The sequence below is a fragment of the Parasteatoda tepidariorum genome, chromosome 9 (genome assembly GCF_043381705.1).
Source record: "Parasteatoda tepidariorum isolate YZ-2023 chromosome 9, CAS_Ptep_4.0, whole genome shotgun sequence".
NCBI classification, from domain to species: Eukaryota; Metazoa; Arthropoda; class Arachnida; order Araneae; family Theridiidae; genus Parasteatoda; species Parasteatoda tepidariorum.
In genome coordinates, this window is record NC_092212.1 from 40,441,157 (window position 1) to 40,464,037 (window position 22,881).

The 22,881-nt window shown below is 26.9% G+C and overlaps 1 protein-coding gene across 4 annotated transcripts in view; it reads left to right on the forward strand.

Moving 5' to 3' along the window:
- The window catches only part of LOC107452837 (serine/threonine-protein phosphatase 4 regulatory subunit 4), a 42,228-nt gene that overhangs the window by 13,504 nt on the left and 5,843 nt on the right, over positions 1-22,881 (forward strand). For 2 of the 4 annotated variants that reach the window (XM_071184960.1, XM_043047253.2), the window contains exons 9-23: positions 1,712-1,819; positions 4,337-4,443; positions 4,533-4,610; positions 5,014-5,133; positions 7,949-8,026; positions 9,450-9,518; positions 10,364-10,546; positions 12,458-12,563; positions 13,471-13,596; positions 14,897-15,063; positions 15,771-15,812; positions 16,811-16,897; positions 19,411-19,507; positions 21,240-21,332; positions 22,571-22,721. In XM_071184960.1, coding sequence (XP_071041061.1) covers positions 1,712-1,819; positions 4,337-4,443; positions 4,533-4,610; positions 5,014-5,133; positions 7,949-8,026; positions 9,450-9,518; positions 10,364-10,546; positions 12,458-12,563; positions 13,471-13,596; positions 14,897-15,063; positions 15,771-15,812; positions 16,811-16,897; positions 19,411-19,507; positions 21,240-21,332; positions 22,571-22,721 — 1,612 coding nt within the window. Of the gene's footprint in view, positions 1-1,696; positions 1,820-4,336; positions 4,444-4,532; positions 4,611-5,013; positions 5,134-7,948; positions 8,027-9,449; positions 9,519-10,363; positions 10,547-12,457; positions 12,564-13,470; positions 13,597-14,896; positions 15,064-15,770; positions 15,813-16,810; positions 16,898-19,410; positions 19,508-21,239; positions 21,333-22,570; positions 22,722-22,881 lie in introns of all 4 variants that reach the window. The other 2 variants (XM_043047252.2, XM_043047250.2) reach the window with 1 other exon arrangement.

Below are 22,881 nucleotides of genomic sequence, written 5' to 3' on the forward strand. Positions count from 1 at the left end.
AAAATAAAGAAATATAATCATTATTATATTTAATGTTATAATAATGTAAAAAAGTTTGGCGAGTTGCTTGGCGAATATTTCAAAGTAAAGCTTTTCGCCAGTATAATTCTTTACATATATAAAAATAGAAATTATTTCTATTTAAAGTAATTAAAACTTTGATCGGAACAAATTATAATAAGTTTTAATTTTATTAGCTTAAAATAAATAAATATTTTAAAAGAAAATTTATCTAGAAAATAGTGTACTATACTCACCGATACTAAAATGATGTGCAGGTTCCTGTTATGGTAGTACATCAACTGCATTGAGATGGTTATTTCATCGTGTGAAAGTATTTTTAATGCTTTGATTTTAAAGAAAATGTTATTATTAAACTAAAAAACTGTTCCGTTTCGTCTATAAAAAAATTTCATCCGATCATCCTCTTCACCAACGTCGCCGCCATTTTTATTTACATTTGTATACGTCATCACATAAAATTGAAACGTAATAAAAGCAAACGATCTGATTGGTTCATGAAAGAAATTGCCTGAACGGTTGCAGATATTTCGTGCAACCGTGATTTCTATATCACACGAGCAATTTTTGGAGAAATTTCACTTACAGTTGCACTTACACTTGCAGTTGCACATATTTTCTCTCGTGTGATATAGCCATTATAATATACTACACCAAACAGTGTTTTATTTAATGTGTGTGAAAAATGTCTAGTAAAATATTTTTGAAAATATTAAGTAACAATTAATTTCTATTCTTACAGTTTAATCATAACTTCGATCATAGCCAAATGAAATTTCCGAAGAAAAAAAGTTGTTAAATGGTAAAATTATTTCTCAAAATAGTTCAAACATTAAGTTTGAATTCTTGAAATGGATTTCATGTTTATTTTATCAAATTCTTAAACTATAAAGTACAGTTACTTATGTGAATGATATTATTCAAACTTTTGAATGTGTTTTTGACGAAAGTGTTTATGTACTAAGTGTCACATGCAATATTGAATTGGAAGAAGAAAACTTTGTATATTTTTGCTAAATGCATTATTATTAGCTTTAAGCTGACGTGAAGAGAGAAAAAAATTATTATCTAAATATGCAATATAATTGGACAAAATGAAGTAGCTATTGTAATTTTTATGTTGTATTATTTTATCAATAATAAGCAAGATTCGAAAAGAGATGAATTCCAAGAATAATGTTTAATATTCTAAAGAGTAAGTAATGTTTCATATTCAAATAAAAAAAATTGACAAGTCTAATCAAAGCAAATTTTGGGAAACTTTATTATTTCAATATAATAAAAAAGTAATTATTATAAATTATCTTTATTTAATAAATGTAACATTTATATAATGTTTTGTGTTTAAGATCAATTTATATTTTTTTGAATCAATTCAATAATTTTATAGCAAATTTTTATTTCTTAATTGTTTTGGCTTTTTTTATGTTGCTTTGTAAGCTTTATGTTTCAATTCATTTGCTCATTATTTTCTTTTTTTCATATTATTATTGCTTGCATTTATTGCTTACTTTGCCTAAGCTTTTTCTTTCTTTTCCTATTCTCTGCCGTTTCTGCATCTTCTTTGGAATTTGTATGGTAAGTAAAAGCAAACTTTTTGCTTTTTATAATGTATATTTTTTATGCAGCAAAATAATTGTTAGGCACTTTAATACAATTTCCTTATGTTTCTTAGATACATGCACTCAAGCTATTATACCCTTGGTAAAAAAATTATGTGAAAACTCATATTGTTCTAAAGATTCTACACTTCCTGTAGTTTCCAAGCAACTTGGTCGCTTATGTTGTGGATTAGCTGGTAAGTATATATTTTAATAACTGGTTCATTTTACTTTATCTCTTCAAATCTTATCTCATTTTTGAGATAGTAGTTGATTTATACAAGGTGTTCTGTAATCCCTACCCTTCATATATATTTTTAAAATCCTTGTCAATGAAGGTAAAAAATATGCACATTGGGAATTGCTAGTTAATATTTTAGTTAGAAAAAAAGAAAAGAAAAATGCTAATGGAATCTGAATGGAAGAAGGGATAAAAAATATCAAAACCTGCTTGATTGCTACCTGAAGCTTAAAAATGCATTCACAGTTGTAACTCATCAGATTTTGGTAAAGTTTTTTTATTTCATTTTTCACAAAGATTTTAAAAATGTATATTGAAAGTGATGATTACAGAACATTCTCAAGAAAATGGGCCAAAAAAATTTGAATTAAAATTTGTATATAATTTTTAAATGTTTCTAATTTTACCATATTAAATATTTAAAATGCTTCATTTTTCAATAACGATGCTTTTTAATTGCTTCTTAGACGTATACTTTTGAGCACAAGTTATACTTTCATCTTTAATACTTTCATTAACTGATACGAGGGTTGCTATTTATATTTTTGGCCTAATAATGAAAAAAAAACAAATATGTAGGATCGAAATTGGTTTTATTGTTTTTCAAAATATTCTCCATGATGATCAATACACTTTTGCTTGCGTTTGAACCAATTTTCAAAGCACTTTTTCCAGTCCGATTGAGGTAACTCCAAAACATGCGTTTTGAATGCATAAACTGCTTCTTCGGGGTTGAAAATCGTTGTCCACGTAATTTATTTTTGATGTGTGGGAATAAGAAGAAGTCCTTAGGTGCCAAATCAGGGCTGTACGGCGGATGACCCATCAGTTCGATCTTTCGCTCCGTCAGAAATGCCTTTGTTTGAGTCGATGTGTGAGAGCTCGCATTGTCATTATGCAGAATGATTCACCTGTTCTTCTGCTTTTTTTCGAATTTCTCCTATGACTTCTGGCAAACAAATGGCCGTGTACCATTCAGAATTGACCGTCCTGGTTTGCTCTAACGCCACTGTTGCCACATGACCGTTAATGCCGAAGAAACAGGCAATCATTTGTTTCGATGTGCTTCTTCCTCGAACAACTTTTGTTGGTTTTGCCTCGTCTTGGAAGACCCATACAGTTGATTGCTGTTTTGTTTCCGGCTCATATGCATAGATCCATGATTCGTCACCTGTGTAGATGTTATACACAGCCTTTGATGTACCTTGAACGTATTTTTCCAACATTTCCTTGCACCAATCGACACGAGCCTTTTTTTGAGCGTTTGTCAGATTATGCGGGATCCAACGCGAACAAATTTTTTTTACGCTCAAATGTTCATGCAATATTTTATTGATGCTAGTCATACTAATGTCCAAAGACGCCTCTATCTCACGGTATGTCACATGACGATCTTGCTTTATCAGTTCACGCACAGCATCGATCTTTTCTGGCACAACAACGGATTTTGGACGACCTGCACGGGATTCGTCCTGGATCGAACATCAACCACGATTAAATTCATTATACCAATTTTTTACAGTGCTATAGGATGGCGTTTTATCGCTGAATAAAGAATTAAGTTCATCGAAGCACTCTTGTCTTGACAATCCACGTCGAAAGTTATGAAAAATAATGGCACGAAAATAATCACGATTCAATTCCATTTTTTGAAAGAGAAGAACTTTTCATTTTGCTGTCAACAACACAAATGAAGCTATAACGGTAAATCGTCTGCTGAAGCTATGTTTAAAAATATCAAACTTTCGATTAAAATCGTCTGCGGTCGCCTAGCAACACTTACTGTTGCCAAGGCCAGAAATATAAATAGCAACCCTCGTATATATTTTTATTATGTATAGCACAAAAAATTATTTTGTTTCTATATTTTTTTTTTAAAAAAATGATAAAGCACTACTAGAAGTTTTTTTTCTGTGCTTAATAATTTATCTAATTTAAAGAGTTTAAACTTAACATAATTTTTATTCCTATAAATTTAAATGTTTTAAATAAATCTAAATCTTATGTCCATAATTGTTGTCTCTGTAACATTAAATAAATAGTTCCTTTATATTTTTGCTAGACTTATGTAAAACTATTTTTTGAAATTTAAAGAGAACATTCTCTCAAATTTTAATTGTTGTTTGCAATATTTATTTATTTCTTTGAAATAGCTAGTTAGTTAAATATTCCTTTTTATTTACTGGATCTCAGAAAAATTGTTTATTAGTTATGTTTTGATAGCCTGTTACATGCTTTGTAAAGTATTTACTTTTTTTAATAATACGAAACTGTTCATATTTAAAATAATTTAACTGTCTAAAAATTATTTACAATTATTTTTGTTGATTCACTCAGTTTTATTTTACATCTGCCTAATTCATTATATTAATTTTATTGCATTTTTTCCCTTATGTTTCTTTATGTTCAAATACTTTTTATTTTATTGCAATATTTATCATTTGATGAACTGTATTGTACTTTATTTTTACAGATATTCTGACATCTGCACAAAAGCAATGGTTTCTAACGTTTTTTCAAGATTTAGCAAAGCTGGGTTTACCTAACAAAGAAAAAAGAAGTCCGCCCTCTTATAGTCCGGTATTTTAATTATATTTTTCACTGGTAAACTTATCATGAAAGTATGTTTAGTTCACCATGTGACAAATACCATCTTACATATTTTACAGTTGCCAGACTTGTTACCTGCAGTTGACAATAAAGATCGTTATCGAGAATGTAGAAAAGCTTGTGCTTACAATTTTCCGGTACGTTTTATTTTGCTATTGTATATTCCTTAAATAAAATTTTATTTAAGGTACTTAGTACTTTTAAAATTTATAAGTAATGAATTAAAAAGAAACATTATCATACTCTGATTAGTCATTATTAAAGCCTAGCGGAAGAAATGTGAAATTATCAAAAACCAATCTCTGTCAACTGTGACTGGGATATGTTTGCTTACTATAAGAACTATTTTCAGCTCTCCCTTATTTTTAGAAAACAATTTAAATTATTAAGAGCATAAGAAAATTCCACAAATTTATAAATTTTGAATTGCTTTAGAGCTTATAAAGTTAATGTGGTGTAGTATATAGAAAATTGCAGTTTATAGATCTTATGGTGTATTATCAATTAAAGTTACTGATTGCATTTTGCATGTTTTTTCAGGCCATGGTTCTCTTCATTGGAATTGAATCTTTTGAAGAAGAACTGTATCCCACTTTTCAGGAGTTATGCTTTGATCCATATCAAAGTGTTAGACAGAAAATGGCATGTGGCTTTTATGAGGTATGAAACAAAATTCATTCTATCATTTGACTTGTCATAGCACCTTAATTTAATCATTATACAGATTTAGCACAAATGAATGTTTCAAAGCTTTTGCACTTTTGCATCGTCAATGGTGTTTCAGGGTTCGTAGCATTTTTAAAAAGTACTTAAAGTTACTTATTTTCATTTTTTAAAAGCTCTTAAAGGTGCTTTTTTCATTGGGTGTTTTTAAAAAGTGCTTCTAATTTTCCTTTTTCCAAAATGAGATTTTTTCTCTTTACCATATCGATTTTCGCACGTATTATAAAATAGCGAGATTTTCTCATTGTTCTATTCAACGTTTTCACAATTCATTCAACCATAATCTATTTCGGCGTACCGTCGGTCCATAACGTATGAAAGCGCCAATCATTTTACAGATTTGATGAAATACTTGGGAGTCCGCATGTGCGTCTACTGAGCTGGGTTCGGTGAGATTATTGCACTCTCATGTGCAACTCTTGCATTTTGAAAGATACTCTCAATTTCAGGCTTCATTTTTGACCCTCTGATATCAAACAGAAAAATCTCCATCATTTTATAATGGCTAATGTAATCAAGAAAAGAGTTCTTTGTCAGAAGCTAGTTATTTTATCATGATCACTAAAAGTCTTTTAAAATTATTTTGCGTTTTGTTAATGTATATAGTGCTTAAAAATATTTTTTGAGTGCTTAAAAAGTACTTTAAAGGTGCTTATTTTTTGTTGAAAGATTTGGTTACACCTGTGTTTATAGTGCTGAATAAATTGTTCCTCTCATTTTAAGTTCTTGCAATGTTTTTCAGTATCAGTGTTTAATGAACAAAGTTACCGACAAAAAGAAATCACTTGCCAAACGATCAGTGGATCTTAGTGGCTATGTGGTTAAAGATAAATCACTAGTCACCCACCGGCCTAACACAAGGAACCACCAATACGTAAAACATTGCAAGAACTTGAAAAATGTATTTGTGCAGCTTTAGTAACCATTCACAATTTGAAACTGCGAGGACTGTTTTTTAAGTTTGAAGATGGAAATCAAATGAAAGAAAATTTTAAAGTAGCAAATTTATTTTCAAATTCTACAAACATTTCTCTTTCTTTCAACATTGTTGCCAAGTTTTTTTTAAACACTTATCATACCTTGCAACTAGGTTTAGAATACCCTTACGTAGAAACTTGCTGCTGCTCTGATAATCACGGCCATTTTGACACCTTTTCATTGTAGTAGTGGTTGCCGCCGAAATGATGGTTGAAATATCAGAAGAAAGGAAAATCACTCAGCTCAAGGTCTGAGATGTAAGGTGAGGTGGTCCAAAACTTCTGTGCCAAAAGAGTGCAATAAAGCTCTGTTGCGAAGAGAGTCATTGTCATGGAGTAGTGAAATTTCCTGTCAGCTTGGCAGTACGTTACTTCGTAAACTTCTCAAATCAACCAGTGATTGTATGCAACAGACAGATTTTTTACCCGTTAAAAGGAAAACATCAAAAATGGCACTGCTGATCTGTTCTCATGGGACAGTGGTGCTTTTATTGGTATTGCAAAAAGTATTTCCTGACCATGTCTAGCTCTTGATTTCTTTTTTACAAGACCGTTCAGAGAAGTTTCAAAGTCCAATGTGTAGTTATGAAGTTATTAAGTAATTGTTTTATATTATTTATAAGTTGAAAACAAATTTATTTATGAAATATTTTAACTTGAAATTAGAATTTTTATAGATTGTATATGAGTTTTATATGGTTATCTAAATGGTAGCAGAATTTCCAGCGTTAATCTGCAGTACTGTAATCAAAATTAGATTTTGTCTATGACTTCAATGCAGTCAGAGGTTATTAGTGTAAGAATTAAGCTTATTTTTAATTAAATCTAAAATTAAGCTTAAGCCATTTTTAATCTAAAATTAAACTTAATGTATTAAGCATAATTTGAAGATATTAAATATAAAGTTATACACAAAAGCTTTATGTTATGTAATTTTATTTTTATATAGTCACTCTTTAATTTTGCCTAAAAAATAGAAAATACAGATGCTATTACTAAACCCAAGAAAGAAAGAATAGACTTGCAGTTGATAATTTCAATATAAAATATTTTCATTCTAAAAGAAGAAATTAACGGAATTGCTTATTCTTATGAAACTTATTGCCATCACATGTACTTTGCAGATAAATAAAACAATAAAAAAATTCAACATTAAGAAATTGTCTTTTTTTTCGATATCAGATTTATACAAAAGGAAGGCTAATCCTTACTTTCCATAAATAAAGATGGGAAAAAAAATTCTTTTTTTTTTTTTTTTTTTTTTTTTTTTTTTTTTTTTTTTTTTTTAAAATTGTCGACTTAAGCNTTTTAATTTTTATTCATTTTCAGTTTTTCTGCTATAATTTTTTTTTATCCATTTATTTATTTAAGTTTAAAAATCTGTTGTGGAAAATAATTTGTTGAAACTGTGATAAATTTGCAGTGCTAGAGGATTTCTCCTACCAAGCTTATCTATAATTTATATGTTATGGAGATTCTTTTCTAAAATATTTATTCTTAAGCCATAACTGCTGTTATTTTTCGGGCAAAAAAAGTATCTGTAAATATATTTGTATGTCTATAAAATTATTCAATTATCTGTAGGAAATATGCAAATTTATTTTCCTTATTTTATACATGTTTGAATTTATGAGTTCCCCCCTCCTCCAGATTTAAAATTTGATAAAACTGTAAATATAACTATAAAATAGTAAATATAAATTATATTGTGTCATATTTTATGTAGATACAAATTTATGATTACAATGATGAATTAATTTTTATTTTATGTATAGATTGCTCGACTTCTGGGTTCAAAAGCATGCTTACTTCATAAAGAGCTTATTAATTTGTTGCAAGATGAAACAACTGAAGTAAAAATTTCATTGTTTAAAATAATTAAATATTTTACTTGCATGATTAAGAATATATGTGCTAAATAGTGTTGTAAATAATGATACCATGGTAATGTTAACTAAAATGTGATTTTACTAAAATTTCTAAACATTTAGAAAACTTAAATGTTGCTAATGTGGTTAAGTATTACAGGGCTTCTTTGTATATCCTTTTTCATCCAAAAAAAAAAATGACCGCATGCATGCCACACTGATTGTTAAGGTAATTAATCAAAATAAATAATAAATTAAATAAATAATGAATTAAGTGTAAATTAAATCGTAAATAAAAATTATAATAAATATTTTTTCAAAAATTCATTAAGGCAAAAATTAAAAATATTTTTGTTAGCTAAAATTAATTTGTTTTATTTATAAGATTAATTAATTTTTAGAAATTAACAAACAATATATAATGAAACCTCCAGGAAAGACCACCTCTGTGTAGCGACCACCTATTTATGACCACGTTTGGGAGGCACAGAATTTTTTCGTTAGACTTTCTGTTGAAGAAAACCTTTAAGGGAGAGTCCATCAATACATCACCCAACGACCGAGAAAAACCTCAGCACCTCTCTTGAGAACTCTTTTTGGCAATCTCGGCGAGAAATTGACAACCTCATTTTACAGTCAGAGTGCACTAAAGACAATACTATCAATGATTTAGTTTTAGAGTTAAAAGTTAAATTAGAAAAAATCATATAAAAAAAAAAACTAAGCATCTCAAGCAAACATCTTTTATTTTTCAAAATAAAATCATTTTATGATATAAAATTAAGTACAAAAAACAAAATGGTTTATTTATTTAAAATAGTTCTCTCATTTATAAGCGGTAAATTCATTTTTACACATCAGACATTATTTTACATTTAATATCAGTAGGGGTCATTTTATTGACGCTGAATTATATTCATCAAATTTCATTCAAGGTGCCAACACAAGTGGCATTTCTGCACCACGAAAATGAAGGTGAGTAAAATTTAAATCTCTACCGAAAATTCATGTACCTTCGAAAACATTTTGAAGGCGAGCGAGGTGCCCCCTAAGAACAACCAGCCTAACAATCATTTTACTGTGGAACAGAGAATGGTCCGCGAGAGATTTCACTGTAGTGGAAATAAAAAATGTCTTTGTGTTCTTTTAAACTAATAGATATTTAGATTTCCTAAGAATTCAAATTGTTTTTCTTAGAAAAAAAATTTAAGAGTTCAGTGAATAAAAAAATAAAATATCCATTTTAAAGTACTAGATAGAAGAACTCTGTAGCTACATTTTAATTATCCAATGAGGCATTTGTTTTATAAAACAATATGCAATTAAAAAAAAGCATGTAATTTTTAAATAATTTGACCTTAAAATTGAATATTGCCATAATTTAGTTCTATTTTTCTTTATTATAAAGGTATTAAAAGGTCTAATTCCTTATCTGCCTGAATGTTTGAAAGCTGTTTGCTGTTCCTCTAATTTTAAGGTAACTATTTAAATTCTTTTTAAAAAAGGTTTTCAATATGTTTTATTTATCTTAACCTTAATTAATTAGTAAAATTTAACAAAGTAAACTTTTAATGCTTTTAAACCATATAATAATACTCAAAACAGTTATTTTAATTTTTCATATAAGAGTGCACAACCTTGAGTAAAGGGTCGCTTGCCCAAATATTTAGACATGTTGACAGCAATTATGGGTAGTAATTGTTGAAAAAATATTGTGTTATGCACAAAAATTTTTTTTATCAGTTAACTTAGTAATATGTTTGCATAAAATTGCTTTTAAATGTTTAAAATTAAACACTACAAAACTGATTACTTAAAAAAATTTAAAAAAGAAAACATATAAATAGATAAAGAATACATTTATCAGAAAAAATCAGATAAATTGAACTGAATAAAAAGAATGGGAAAGTCATGTTTTTATTTCCCAATGCCCACTTGTTTTGACAAAATACATAAGTACATTTTAACATAAATTCTAATATTAAAGAAGTTGTACATAAAATTAAGCTTAAAAAATATTTTCAGTTCGGCTTTCTTTTCTGGATCTATTATTTTATTAAGTTATCATTAATCAGTAACTAATAAAATTAAAATGCTCAAATTCAGTTCTGTAAATGTTAATTACTTTATTGTTATAACTGATATTTAATTTGTTTTGAAAATTTTAGTAAATAATTTCATTGTAGGTTCTTTTTCAATTATTTTGTCAGTGAGTACATATTATAATTTTTAATGATATTCATTCTATTCCTCATATTTGATATTATCTGTCCAAGTTTTTAACAGAAATATTCTATTGCTTGAATCTGAATTATCTTCTAGGATAACAATGAAAATGACCTTGTGAAAGCACTCATATTGTGTGAAGAAACGACATCATTCACAAGCAGCTGGCGCCTACATGCTGACTTTTTATCCTGCCTCTCTTGCCTGCCTTCATGTGTTTCCTCTGAAACTATTTTTACTACTTTTGTGCCTTTACTGTTTGTAAAACTTCATACCGCTGTGAGTATAAGTTATTTTAATTCTTACTACTGGGTTATGCATTTTTATTGAGGCTCATTTGTTATGCAATGTTGAAATTTATTTATATTTGAAGAATGTTTTCTCAAACCCAGCATGACTATTGTTGTAATTTTCAAGTGAGGCTTATGACCGTGTATTCTTTGGGAAATTTTCATGATCTTGATCTCTCATTTGAATATACTAGTGGGCTGCGCCCCCTGCTCGCTAACGCTCGCCAACCCCCAAAAATTGCTACGCAATTTTATATGGTTTGCTACTAACTTGGGTACATTGCAAATGCACAAAATTCTAAGAATTCAAAACAATCATTCAAATCCATATAACAACTTTTTTTTTAAAAAAAGAAATACATCTTTTTAGCAAATACTAAGTCATTAAAATAAATTTGAATTGAAATAAATGACATGTAATTCGTTAAACCTATTAGAAATGAGCTATAGTATAAAATCTTAAGATAAAATTTCTAAAACTGATATCTCTTTAAAAAGTTTAAATTTTGGCTATAATTAAGTCTATTAAAAATTGAAATAAGTGAATTGTAATGGAAAAACCTGCATAAACAAAGCATTATGTTTTTAAAAAATAATAATCATGAATGATTCACAACTTTGTTAAAAACATTAGTATAAGTCTTAGAAGTTTGACATACAAAAGAAAAACTTAAACTAAACAATTTGCATTAATTTGCAATAAATACTAAATGCGAACAAATACTGAGAAAGATTAAGCGCTTTGTTAATAACAAAAAAATAATTACTATTAAAGATTAAGAACTTCCTTAAGCACACAATTATAAATTTCTGGACTTGGAGCTATCACTCACTGTTAGGCTGTCAAATAATCTAACCCTAGAGAGGCCAACATAAAGTTGTCCATGACTAAAAACTGGTTTAGTCTATATAAATTCGTGAAAAAAAGCGGTTTCGAAAAAATACTAAAATAGAGATCTATCGACAAAGACTACTCACTTCTGCCTAGCTTAATAGTATGAGATTGCAGCAGCTGAATTGAACAACCTGCCAATGCTGTCTCTGGTTATTTCAGTTTCCGTTTTTAAAAGCGCTATATGTTGAGCCACCTCAGCAAGATTTGGCATGTGACATTTTTAGTGACAATCATTGGTCGATTTTCTAGCGTTGCCATTCGGGGAGTTGTAATGTGGTTTTTTTTGTTGCCGTGTAAGAGAAATATATATATAGATGGGTCAAAATCGGCAATATCCTGTGTATGTTTAATGTACTTTTGATTTATTGCCCTTTTTTTTTATTACACACATTTTATAACATACTTTTTTTTTGTTTGATTGATCTTTTCTGCTATGGTTAACACTGAAATATTATATTGGAAATTATGTTTGACTTCAAATTCCATTTTATTTTAACAAGTACCTACTGTAATTTTGAAATATTCATATTAATTTTTAGAAAAATAAAGTCAAGTTACATACACAAGGTAGGGGTATCTTTGAAAATTAAACAAATAATTTCAAAATTTTGAACAATTTCTTGTTAATTTCTAATACATACTCAATGAAACTTCTGTGCATCTTTGTATTTAATTGTAATTTTGGTGACTTATTATCTAGTTTCAGTGTTCTAGTTATCTCTGTTTCAGTGTTCCATAGTAAAAGTGTGTAAATATTCTACACATTGATCTAATAACCATTTGTTTTCAATCTTTTATTTTATTTGTTTTATGAATTTAAATAATTTTTTTCTCATAAAAAAGACAAAATACTTATAATTTTAGCTTTTGCTAATATAGTAATACTGTTTTTAGTTTATGAATTTAATTGATTTTTTCATGTAAAAAGAGGCAAAATACTTTTAATCTTAAGCTAATATAGTAACAATACTGTTTTTAGTTTAATTTTCATTTCCCTGTGTTTAGCGTCCAATACCATGTAGAACTTCTGCAGCGTATAGTTTATTAGTTTTTCTGAGAAATGTGCCTAGTCTTGAAAGAAGAAAGGGTATTATTAATGAATTAATACGAGGTGAGTTTTTATGAAATAAAAGATTATCTGAAATTTTATTATTCTTGTATTGAACTTGATTCATTCTGTAAATAATTTTTACTCAAAGTAGTACTTTTTATTTATAATAATTTTTTTAATATATTAATGAGTATTAGTTTTATTCTTTGAAAGCCTTCCAAAACTTCTATCATTGTTTAAAGTATTTCAGTCATTTTTATGCTCTTCTGAATGTATTAGATCCAAGAAACAGTTTCAATCACAATGGAAGCAAATATATATTCCAAATTTTACTTGAAATTTATTTTCATTGCAATTAAGCTCAATTTGAAGTTAGAATTTGTTTAAATTATTAATCTTAGAAATTGTTTTAGTTTACATTGAAATGAAATTTAATGCAACTTCTTTAATCAGACTTCTAATTATGTGTATCTAACAATTTTTAATTGTTTAAAACACTTTTTAGTCAGGTATTTATTTATATTACAGTTAGATTTTGAGTATAAAAATTGTTTTTCCATTTCAATTATTTAAAAAGTTGTTTTCTTTTTAAATTTAACTTTGCATTTAAAATTGCACTTGCGTTTTAATCGAATTACAAACTATATATTCTTAAAAATAAAAACTTTTTAGTAAAGTGCTACTAATTAAATAACTGTTTAATTTTTTTTTAAATGATATGTTTTTATCATTATTATTCAAAAATATATGCATCATGTTTGTAAGGGGTTTAATTAGCTTAAGTTAATTTATTCAATTTAGCTAATTATGTAAAAGAAAGAAAATTAATCCTGAGAAAGTCATTGTTCAGCTTTTAAAATATCTGTTATGATAACCTATTATTATCTGTTATGATGATCTGTTATAATGATCTGTTATGATGATGTTTTTAAGTTTTGTAATTGCAAGTTATTAAATTGTTTTTCAGATTTATGCTATGGCAGAAGTTGTCATAAAAGAATGCTGTTCATAAAAGTGTGCGAGCTTGTAATAGAATTATTTTCTAAGGCATTTTTTAAAACCTATTTTTTCAAACCAGTGCTCAATTTATCAGGTAAATACAGTAAAGCTTTAATATGTGTAAAATATTTATTTAAGGGGTTTATGTGGTTTTGATTTTATCAAGAAAGCATCAATGTTCAACTTTTTATTTTCTTTCTATAATTTATGTAAAATTTTACTTGGGATTCTGATTTTTTACTGGAGTTTAACAAAAGCATAGATATTATTTAACTGCTAATGTTTTGTTTCTTTTTCTTTTTGAAACAATGCAAAAAACTTTTATGATTTAATTCTCTTTTAGAGCTAAAATTTGAAAAGAAAAAAAAGGATACTATGATGTCTTGCTCACACGATTAAAATTATAATAATCACATTATGAACTTGAAACATCTTTTAATAGGCAGTTGACTAACTCAAAATTGAAAACTAGCTCAAAACATTTTTTAAAAAATTGTTTTGTTAATTTAGAAAAAAATGTCTTTTATTATAAAAAAAATGACAAAAAAGATATAAAATATTCACTAATATTCAAGTGCTAGTGTGAATTTAAGCAGCATGCTATATTCAAATTCAAGAAATCTTGCATGCAAGGAGAAAAAACAGATTTTAAGGTAAAACTATGAATAAAATTAAATAAAATACTTGTGATATCAATTTTAAAAATGGATGTATTATTTTCTGTTTTCAATAAGTGGTTTTCACTATTTTTGCTGTAACTTTGGAAGTTTTTTTAATATTATCTTATACTTGGTGTCAAATCGCTCAGAATAACATTTTTTTTTTCTTCAAAAAATTCGAAACTTTTAACAAGAAGAACCATCTAGTACCCAAAGTGTCCTTTTAACATTACAGATAAGCTATTTTTTATTAGTATTTTCCATTTTATTGATAAAAAGGTTTCATACTAGTTTTTGATATTTGTAACAAATAATAATTTCTAATCATTTTCTTTAGTACAAATATGTATGTCACTTTTAAATAAAATACATTAGACAAAAATGTATTTATTATTAAAGCTTTAATGTTCTCCGTAATTAATGTTTATTTTTAACATAATTTATCTTCAATTTTAGCATTTAGTAAATATGGAATAATTGAATCAGTTTTAGCATTTAATTCGCATATAAAAAACATGGTTAAATTTTGTGAATTTTAAAATTTAATGACTTTTTAGCATGCATTAATACAGTTATAAGCGATATATAATGATTTTATATATCGCTTATAAACTGCTGTAATTTGTTCATTTGTCAAGATTCTAAACAGGCTAGTAAAGCTACATTTTTGTTTCTAATTTAAATATTTACTCATTGCCATTCTTTCATAAATCATTATATTTTTTCTGATATTAGCTGATCCTGTGCCTAACATACGCCTGCGTTTATGTGCAATTCTTCCTCGCTTAAAGAGTTTAATTAAGCTGCCAAAAGATAGCTCTCTTCTTCAAGAATTAGAATCATGTGTCAAAAGATTAATGACAGATGAAAGTGACAAAGATGTCTCTTTTTCTGTTAGCAAAGTATGTTTGTATTTATATATTTGTCAATTAAGTATTTATTCCAATAATTTTTTAATTATTCCTCATATTAGTTATAAAATATTACATTTCTATTAACTATTATTTTCATCAGTTTAAAATTTTGTGCCGTATTTGTTGCTTTAAAATTCAAAAATAAATCTTATCTTTTGTGACTTTTAACTAAGTAAATCTAAAATAAAATATTTTTAAAAGAAGCTTTGTGGTAATTAAATAATTTACATCAAATTTGAATTCAGCCAATTTTTGACAATTTTTAAAATCCTTAATTGTTGATTTTTGTATTTTTATTCAGGAAACTATATTTTATTTTATATTTTAAATCTTTTACATACACAAGTGCAATTATTAATAAATTTCCATTCTAATTGTCCTTATTTTAAAACTTTTTTCTGAAATTACTGATTATCTACATCTACTTAAGAGTACAATATCATCAGAAAAGCACATAGCTGTAAAGTTTTATCTCTCCTACTTCTAAAAATATATGTAGTTCGAATATTTAGGTATTTCAACTTTTTTATCTGGTCACTTTGGTTTCAAATTTGACTGTATTAGATAAAACACATTATATAAGTTGGTTATTTAAACTATATAAATACCTCTACTTGTTTTGATATAATTGAACGAACGTTTTAAGTATAACCCTTTTACTAATACTTGAATTATCATTCTTTTTGTCTCAATAGGCCATTGAAGAACTTGACAAAATCGAAGTGACAGCTGAACCAGTAAGTTACCTGTTATTATGTTTACTATCTACCAAATGTAAAATTTCTTTCTTGTACATTTTCTTTGCATTTACAAAAAATAGTTTTTAATCAAGAAAAACATATAAGCCCTGCTTTAAAATGACTTTATGTGCAAAAATGAAGTATTACAAAATTAATTAAAGAATTACATTTTGCATCAAAGCCATATAAATTGTGATGGCATAGTAAGGCACTGAAATTTCACTGTTGTTGAGGTCCTATTTCCACTGACTATTTGAGATATGTATTATTATTATTGTTATGCTGGTTGAAGCCAAACCACCTTTTGATTACTTGAACCAGCTTTCTTAAACTTCAGTAATTTTGATCTTTCTTGGACATGCGTAATCATGCTTATTGTCTCAAAGTTATGGAAGGGCACCACAATTTTGAAACTAAAGACTCTGAGCTTTATACTCCTTGGCACACTTTGACCACAACTATCTGTTGAGGGATTGATTTTTTTATGATTGATGCCTGTTATTCGATTTATTGATTTAGGGATTGATGCCTGTTATTCGATTTATTGTTGTTGTTGTTTTTTTTTAATTGTATTTGTCAGTTGATTCCATACAGGAGAAAGTTATCTCATTTTAAAATTAGATTTGAACAACGTAGGAAAATAATAATACATAATATTTACTCTTTTTGATTGTGAGAGAATAGAATGTTATCTGATCTACAGAAAAAAACTAAATCTAAAAACCCACCATTCATGGAAATTTTCTTTATTGTCTCACATGACTTATTTCTCAATTGTTACAAAATATTTCATTTATGAAGAGAAAGGATTTTCCTAAATGCCATAGAATATTGCTGTTAATGCTGTGTTTAGTATTGTATGTTGTTCAAGTATACACTGTTTTCTGTATTATAAATGTCAAACTTGCAACTTAATATGCCAAGTATATGTATTATATTTGTAATATTTTTCTGAGTAAATTTCGAGCTGATAAAAATAAAATTTTGTATATTAGATTTCCAGACGTTCCTCTTGCATAGAAATCGCTTTAGATATAGAAGATAGACTTAAGGAAGAAGAAGAAAGAAGGCAATTAGAAATGGTGAATGCATTTTATTATAAACTTTAATCAAAAATATTATTTTGATTGTATAAAATTTATTCCTCTTTGCGTGTTAATAATAAAAAGATTCTGAATTCGGTTCAATATCTATCATAGCTTGTAAGATTCAATGTTTGTATAAAGAACAAGTTCTTCATTTTCAAGATATTTTTCTAAAAACAACTTTTTTGTGACTTAAGTGATATGGTATGAAGCTAAAAAGGACCTTTTTCCTTCTTATAATTCTAGTTTAGATTCTAATTTTTTAATACTTTCCTGATAATAGTTTACAAATCAAATGACATAAATCCTTTGGTAGTTTAAAAATTGTGATTAAAAGTGATTTAAAAATTCTTTATCGCGATTCATATTCAAGCAATTTAACAATTAAACATCACATTTGCATACCCTCCAACTTATGAGGATTTTGAAAATAATTCTTTCTAGTGGTAGCGATCCAAAGTAGAAATTTTTAAAGCAAATGGATCTCTCATAAAACTTTTATCAGAACATAAGAATCCAGCCATATGGCCTGCACTTTTATAAGTAATAGTGGACAAGTTACGCTAAAATAAATTTTTTTTTAAAAATAAAGACATTAATTTTGCTACCGTCTGAAAAGAAGATTTCTGAAACTACGGAAATTCCGTAGCAGTTGGAGGGTATGCATTTGTAATTGCATAATTTAAAAATTAAACCAAATTATTGGTTTTCATATGATTTGAAATTGCACATCATGTTTCATATTTATGTGATTTAAAAATCTCATCGTAATTTGTATTCATGCGATTTAAAAAAGCTCACAATGCAATTTGTAATCTCCTAATTTAAGAATTACATATTGTGAATCGTATTCATGCGATTTTAAAATCACACTTTGTGTTTCATATTCCTGTTATTTGAAAATTGTACATTATGATTGGTATTCATGCAATTTTAAATTACAAATTCCATTCAAGATGATTTGTTTTAAATACTGCATGTTGTGATTCAAAAGATTAATAAATTACTCATCAGGATTTAAAAATCCAATAACGTGTTTCCTATTCTTGCTATTTTAAAATCAAACATCGCAATTCATATTTTTGCAATTTAAGTGTCACACTTTGCAATTGATGTTTACACGTATATGTTCATCAATGCATTAGTGCATTAATTAATTTTAAAAAAGGTTAAAAATTTTAAGGCACATTTGAATGTGAGAATAAGTGAAATATAAATATTTCAGTGAGTGGAGTTTGTATTTTATTCTGTTTTAAATTTTATATATGTTTATTTTGTAACTAAAACCCACTTCGTTTACGAAGCATTTTTTCGGGTTGAATAAAACGTAACAAAACTGGTTACAGAAATGAATTCATCCATATTCTGATATAGTGTGACTGTCGTCTTGAGTCTGTCTTCTTTATCAATATGCTAAGAATAATTCATACATTTTGAATGTGTCCCTATCTTAAAAACTATGTATCGTGATTAATATTCACCTGATTTAAAAATCAAACATCGCACTTCATATTCACGTGATTTGTTTCAAAGATAATCAAATGCTAAAAAGCTGTCTAGCTGTCACTTTTGTATCAATCTGTAATATGTATAAAAAAATGTGTTAACTACTGTTCATTTATGAAAATTTTAATTGGTGGCTTATTATGCTTTGTGTTCCTATTTTTGTTTTTGACAAATTGACAGCTATGAAATTATACATTTTTTTTTTTTTAAATAATGAAAAAATTCTCTGGGCCAGGAGAGTGGCATGAAAACCTTTGGACAAACTTTCAAACGTTGCAACATAATAAATTGAATAGATTCAAAAAATATTATTTTACACCTTCAAATATAGTTTAATAACACTACTTAATTATTGAAATGTTGGCAGAAAATTTTTTAAATAAATTTAATAAGTTTTAGTCAGGCAAAGGAGAGTGACTTTTAGGTAATTATGAAATTTTCTAGATGATTGTAAATCATTAATATTTTTATATGCATCGGAAAAAATTATGTATAGAAAGTAACAATTTTCTATTTCAAGATCCTGTAATATTTTGTTTGAACATGATATTGTTAGATTTATAAAGTATCACCCTTTCAATTTCTCATTTCTGCCTAGCTTGTTTTCAAAATTGCCATAAACTTATTTGAAAGGAAGCATTCTCATTTCATGTGCTGAGGAAAGCATATAAATATTGCACCAATTGGATTTAAAAACAGGCTTCATTGAATAATTTTATATCCCAGCAAAAAACAAAAAAATGATAATAAATAAATAAAAAAATTATAATACTGGATAATTGTATTTTACTTTGCAATTTCAAAATTTAGAACAGTTTATTCCAAGTTACTGTTTCAATTATGAAAAACAGCAATAATCCTTCAATTAACAGTATGGCAATAATAGTGAGGAAATAAACCAAATTATTTTAAAAACTACTAACATATATTTTTTAAGAAATAATACAAACACAGGTTTTTTTTATATATAATTCAATAAGTTTAATTTTTCCTTCCTTTTTTAGGAATTCAACTCAAAATGTATGCAAGAAAATACTCTACCTCAAACCTTGCTTTCTATAGGAGCTGTAAATAAAGCCGGAAAAATTCCTGTTAGAAAAAGTAAGACTGCTTTTATGTAAAGGTTTATCTATTTGTTTAAAAAAATTCATAGTATTTGACAAGAGTGCAGAAAATTCTCAGAGTTTCATATTTTCCCAGAACACAGTTCTTTTTTGTTTGGAAATTTCCAGCAAAATTCTAGTGCTTTTTTTCATAACAATACTTTTTTCAAAATATTTTTAGAAACTGAAGTTTGTATATTGTAAAAAATTTTTATAATTTTTTTCATCAACGAAGAAAAAAAAATCCTTTGATTTTATTCAATTCTTGAATAAATTAGTATTAAGTTATGTTGAAAATAAGGAAAATTAAAACAAATTGAAATAAAATATGTTTATAAGACTAAATATATTGATAGAACTTAAGGAGTTCTAACTAATAAATAAGTAAATTGACAAATGACCAGACGTTCATGTTATATTTAATGTAAGAGAAATATTATTTTTCTTTTAACATGACAGAAAATATTTTTTTCACTTTTGTCCATCTAGGTGATGCTTGTTCTTCTTTCTTGTAAAAAAAATTTCTGCGGTAATAATTTTCCCTTCCAATTTTTCAACAAGGGAAAATTTTGTAAAACAACCCAATTGTTTTACAATAGAAAATTTTATAGTTATTTTTTTCTTTATTGAACCAAAAATTTCCAATTGATAATATTGTATTGAAATATATTTTGTTTGAATTTTTTTTCCTTACACGTATCTAATTTATTTATATTTTATTGCACTCATATATTATGTTTAAAATATTTTATAATGCTGAAAATTTTGATTAATAAATTGTAAAAAGAATCTGAAAAAACTGAACAATTTTTCTGAAAACATGAAAGAGTTTAATTATAAGAAATGATATTGGACAAGTCATGTAATAAAAAATTAAAAAAAAGAAATTGTAGATGCTATCTGTTAATTTTCTCAGTACACTGTACAACAGTGAGTGAAGCACAATCATGTTTTCTTTTAAAGTTATAAATATAGTTATAACTATTTCATGCCATCCAAATTATATAGGTAACTATGCTTTCATGAAAATATTGTAGTGGTAATGAGGAATTAAGATTCTTCTAAGAAAGATATTAGTATATTTTTCTCTCTGAGTAATTACACTGATTTTGACTTATACTATGTATTTCAGCTTAATAAATAAGAATTGCATGATATTTGCCATCAATTTATATTTTTGTTATTCATTCTACAACATTAATTATTACTCAAATAAATCATTTTTATTGTAAGAATCAACAAATAAATTGCCTGTATCTTACCATTACTATATTTACAGTTTAATTTTCAATTTACAAGATTAACACTTTAGTAATTTTGAAGACAACATTTTTTTATTTTGTAAAATTTCATTTATGAATCATGGGATTACTTTTTTTTTAATTTAAATGTTTAGTCCATTGTCATAAATTAGATATGATATATTGCTAATCTGTCTGTGTTCTTTTAGTTAATTGTTTCCCTAAATAATATAAAAAAGGGAAAATTTAAAGAGTCTTTATTAAAAAAAAAAATTTAAAAAAACTTACAATTAGCCATGTTATATTTTTTTGCATTTGTATTGTTTAATAATTAACTAAATCTGAAACATGTAGCATAAATGGCTAAATTTTTGCTCTTAATAATAAAGCTTAATTTAATTATTTTATGTTGAAAAATGAGTGCTTGTTAGTGGAATTGTACATATATTATTATGTGTAATTTTAAAACAGATTTTATTACTTCTTTAGGTGGTACGCTTCCAAAGCAATCAAAACCAAAATCTTCTCCAAAGGAAGTACTTGAAAAAGTGCCCTTATCTAGTCAACCTAAATCCCTAAGAAGTTTGTAATCTTAATTACATACATTTATTTCAAATATTATGATGCATTACCACATCCATATTTTTTTTATTAAACTTTAAATATTTTGTGTTATTAGAATTCAAACATAGAGTAGCACAGGAAAACAGGAAATTTTGAAGTAACCTTATTTGCACTAATAGACATAGATTAAAAGAGAAAATTAAAAAATGTGCTCCCTGTTAAGAGTTTCCATTCTTTTATCCTTTCCTGTTATGAAAAATTCTTTAGTGCACGGTTTAGAATGTCGCTTATATGTTTCAGTTCATTGTTAGTTGCAAAATATTTGTAGTATACACAAGGTGTCCAACGGAGTATTGTCCAATTTCAAAATTTAAAATCTGATGACCTAGCTAACCACCAATCACCAAACCGATTACTTCTAGCGTTAAACAGTGATAGGAGCATTTTCTACCAGTTAAGGAGGTTTGAACCTTATATTCAATTGAATATTGCGTTTTTTTAGCACTGGAATATCACTGATTAGCTATAGTTTCATACATTTGTATCCTTTACGAGGACTCTGTGCATCATACAGGAGCATCTGTTAGCAACTTTTGTAACTAAATTCCTAAATTATTGCATAAAATATATGCCGTCTTTACTATTTGTTTCATTCCTATATCGTCCTTTGTTCCCAAAATTTTTATTTTTAAAATCAGTTGGTGTGGGAATGAATAGAGGGAGCTAGCCAAGATGAAACATCCTGTTATCACACGCAAAATATCCAAATGCTAAGATTGGAGTATTTCGCAAGTCGTGGATTATAGCTGTTGAGTGAAATGACACGCTTTCTGAATGTTTTGCAATATTTGAATGCTGTATGATAAGCTGTTCCAATAACTGTGCATTGAAGTCGTGCATTACTGTCAGAAGCGCGCTCAAAAGAAAATTTAATTTTGAAATTCTTAAGTTTTTTAATGTTTTCTAAGCTGCCTTAGTTTTTTAAGCTGCCTTTAAACTTAACTCTAACCATATCCTCAACTAATGAAATGACTGTTTTTCCTTGGCAATTAAGCTCTAAAATTAAGCATTTAAAAATGAGTGTTATGGTATGGTTATGTAACCAAATGTATACCAAAACTATATATAATTTTTCAATTTCAAAAGTTTTTTTTTTTTTATCAAAAATGTTAATGTAGAAAAATGTGTGCATTTATTGAGTGAAATTGTCTATTTATTTATTTTTTTAATTTATTAATTTATAAAATGTCTTGCAGTTCTTAAAAAAGAAAGACGCATTTCTAGTCCTGCATTATCTACTGACTTACTTATACCAGTAATTAATAATAAAGATACTACAAGATCATTGTCACCCAATGCCAATGTACTTAAAAGTTCTTCAGCCAAAGACAACATTCCAAAGCATAGGTAATAAGTGTATTTCAAAAAATTTTTATATCTATAACACATGTATCAAGTATTAAGCAAGAATTCGAATAGAGTATAAAATTGAGAATTACTGATCCTAATTGGTTGAGACTTAAGAATCTCTAACATTTAACTTGCTAAAATTGGATCTCACAGATCC